Here is a 3,666-nt window from a genome sequence, read left to right on the forward strand (position 1 = left end):
CCTATATTTCTGCTGGAGGTCCTGGACATCTTGTTTAGATACATGGCATCTTTGATTCTATCAAATACCAACAGATAAGAAATCAAAAAGTGACTGACTCTGTTAGACATCTTATAATCGGCCATGTTTGGATCTTCCAACCGAACAATAATCCAAAAACAAACCATATTTACCAAGGGTGACAATAATTCTGACCATGACTGTATAAGTATTCTAATAATGTACCTTTATGTTTTTTTTTTCTTTTGTCATTTTAGGGCATTTTAAATCACCATCGACTTTCATTATAAGCTTAAGATCAGCTTGAATATTCTACATAACATCTCCTTTTGTGTTTCTTGGAAGAAAGAAATTAATACAGGTTTGAATGAAATGAGGGTGAGTAAATGAAGGCTGAATTTCCATTTTTGGGTGAACTAACGCTACATACCCATGAGGAGTGCTCCTTCATCTGGTGCTGGTTGCTATGGGGACCGCTGGCATGACCACGCCAGAAGCAGCTCTGACAAAGCTGGTAGCCATGGCACTGCTGGCAGCGGTAGCGGAAACCCATCATGCTCTCACTCTGGCAATAAGAACATTCCACTGGATGGAAGACTGCGGGACAGCAGCACAAAGGCTCTCAGACAGTCGCAAACCGCGTTTTAACTGAGCCATATTTTGTGAGCGAGGTGTCCAGACGCAGTGGGTGATGGGAAATAAGATATAAAAAACCCACGTACCATTCTCTACATTAGCGAGTCGGTGCATGAGAGGTAGCCATACGAGGCACTGCGGGGGTGGATCTGCCATCAACACATCCAAAAACGTATTCAGCAAGATCTTCTTCTGGCAAAGCACAGATAAGACAGTCTTAGTGAAAGCCTCTAAGACTCCCAGACAGGTTGAATGAGATCCTGATCGTTTTAAAGGGACTCTTGCTGCTATTTGAAGCAGATTAGTGTACTCACCTGCTGAGGAAAGCATGTCCTCACAGAGTGCTCGGTGTAGCCAAATGACGGCCCCTCGAACACCGCCGTGGGGAGCTTCAACACTTCCCTCAGGAACTGGTCAAATTTGGCAAAGACCATCACCCCATTTGAGTCTGATATCTGGGAAAATATATCTGAAAGAGAGATGAGTTATGTCATCCCTAGTAAAACAGTAATATATTAAAAACACATTTATTTCATACTAAGTATTGTTCAAATCTGTTAACATATTTTGACATATCACTTGAGACTTAATGATATAAAAATTATAATTAAACTTGTGCACAATGCATATTTCTTAATATTATGCCTGAAATGTGTATTAATATCACTATTAATAAGGATTGTATGATCTCTGTATAATATCGGTCTTCAAACGCAAGATATTTAAAGTGTACCTGAAGTATACTTGCAATAGTTCCACTTTAGCACAATCAAATATGCTTCAGAATATCTTTAGATGGACTTCAGCACTACTTCCACACAATTAAAGTTTATTAAGTAAGACCTTAAATATACCAGTTTAGTTTACCAAAAGTACAATTACAGGGTATTTTTATTAAGTATGTAAACATGTAAATGTATTTTTAGTATACTTAGCATGAAATAAATGTATTTCGAATACATTTTAGTATATTTATTTTTCAATTGGGTTGTCATGGATAAATATTTAAGAACAAACTATTCAGAACGAATGCTTAATTTACATATTATCTATAATGCATAAGGAAGTCTAATAATTATCATTAATCATTACCAATAAGAATGATAATTATGCTCATTGTTGTGGAGCTATAAAAGAAATTTCAAATTCGCATCCCTAAAATGTACAAGTTGTAACTATTAAAAAAAAAAAAAAAAAAATCCATGAAATGGAAAACATATCTGGGTAAAATACATTATTATTTCACAAAAAAATTCCAAGCTAATGTGATGAATTGACTTTTGATTGGTGTATTTTCATCAAACGATGCAAAATATTCTGACCAGAACTGGCTATACAGCTAAAAGACACTTGTGGGATGAAAACACATTACTATTATTATTATTATTACTATTATTATTATTAGTTCTGAGATGCCTTTTAATAACTTCAAATGAGTATCCAGAAAACATTTTATATGTAATTTTGAGTATAGTACACATTATGTACAGAAGAGGGAGCCAAACCCTCAGTGAAACTTTTTGGCATAACAGCCCGTTTTGTATATTAATTTAAAATAAAAGCCTGTGTATATAAAATAGACTTAAATACACTTATTTCATATTATAAAACATTGTATGAGCTTACAGTCTTTAAAATTGAGTAATACTGACAGTTTAGCAGAGAGAAATGTAACTATTTAGCAAAAAGAAGACAGCAAAATGACTACCATAGATTCAATGCTAATCAACAACAATTAAGCCTTATACATCATATGAACTCCATTTTATGACAGAAAATATCTATTGTGTCTTTGTAAAATAACTGCTGAATAGCTGTATTATAGGCATGATACTTACAACGTAATTTGTCCAGTATTTTACCGCCACACATCGTAGCTAGCATTGCCTTCATAGCAAACACTGTGAGCTTCCCATGGCCTTCACTGAAACACAAACAACACATTATCAGAAGACGTTGTGTCATAGCAATCCTACGCCATCAAATTCTGTAAATTACATTTAATGTTTGGACTACACCAAATTTCGTACTCTTTTAGACAATCTTTTGGAAATTTATGTGTAAACAGAACATGTACATAATGTTGATATTGTTACAAGGCCTACAACCTCATAGCAAAAACTTATTATTATTATTCCCTGGTTTTTATGAGTTTTAATTTGAAAGTAAGTAGATATTACATTAACTATGTTTTTTCTGTACCTGATTTTGTTTACAGTATATAGTGTAAATTATTCAGTTGCTAGCTATTTTTTGCAACAGGCAAAAGTGTAGCATGACAAAAAACTACATCACCTTTTTTGTCACATTGTGCATAGGAAGCTAAAATGTCCTCTAGCTCATTTTTAGTGTTGAAAAGTCTGATTCATTTTAGTGAATTGGTTCGTTTGAACAACTCATGTAAATGAACCAGTTCAAACTTGACTCACCAATTAATTTAATTAATTCAGTCCCTGTGCACCATCTTCTTTGTGTGTGCGTGTAATGGTTTGTTACTTCTTTACTTTCATTAGGTGTTGATGTGTTTAGCCTAAATTTTAAATATTAAAATATTCGTGCAGCAAACCATAATTGAGATTTCTTTGGAGCCATTGTGCCATCTGTGACAATGATGGCTTATCAGGATCACCTGCTGGATTTTCAAAAGTATGTGAAGGTTACGCAAAAGAATTTCGTTGTATTGTTGAAGTAAACATTGTTGCAGTAAACTTGCATTGCGTTCTTTAATGAATGATTTATTGGTTTTACACCAGCCTGTTATTGTGGGGACATTGTCTTTACAGTCAGAAAAATCTTTCAGGTCCCACAAATTCTTTGGTTTTCCAGCATCTTTAGCGTATTTGAACCCTTTCCAACAATGACTATGATTTTGAGATCCATCTTTTCACACTGAGGTAGGGGTGGGCGATATGGCAAAATTATCATGTCACGATTTTTTTTCAGTAGAATCACGATTCATGATTTTATCACAATTTTATCATGTTGGTTTTACTATTTTGCACATTGTCTGAGCTGTACAGCCAAACTACT

The 3,666-nt window shown here is 34.3% G+C and overlaps 1 protein-coding gene across 3 annotated transcripts in view; it reads right to left on the reverse strand.

Moving 5' to 3' along the window:
• The window catches only part of LOC107679814 (dystrobrevin beta-like), a 48,945-nt gene that overhangs the window by 35,114 nt on the left and 10,165 nt on the right, over positions 1-3,666 (reverse strand). For 2 of the 3 annotated variants that reach the window (XM_016475496.1, XM_016475498.1), the window contains exons 6-9: positions 2,475-2,560; positions 951-1,105; positions 723-828; positions 431-597 (exon numbers count right to left, since the gene is read on the reverse strand). In XM_016475496.1, coding sequence (XP_016330982.1) covers positions 431-597; positions 723-828; positions 951-1,105; positions 2,475-2,560 — 514 coding nt within the window. The remainder of the gene's footprint in view (positions 1-430; positions 598-722; positions 829-950; positions 1,106-2,474; positions 2,561-3,666) is intronic. The other variant, XM_016475497.1, reaches the window with a different exon arrangement.

Source organism: Sinocyclocheilus anshuiensis, unplaced genomic scaffold, assembly GCF_001515605.1.
Source record: "Sinocyclocheilus anshuiensis isolate Anshui unplaced genomic scaffold, SAMN03320099.WGS_v1.1 scaffold676, whole genome shotgun sequence".
In the NCBI taxonomy this organism is placed as follows: Eukaryota; Metazoa; Chordata; class Actinopteri; order Cypriniformes; family Cyprinidae; genus Sinocyclocheilus; species Sinocyclocheilus anshuiensis.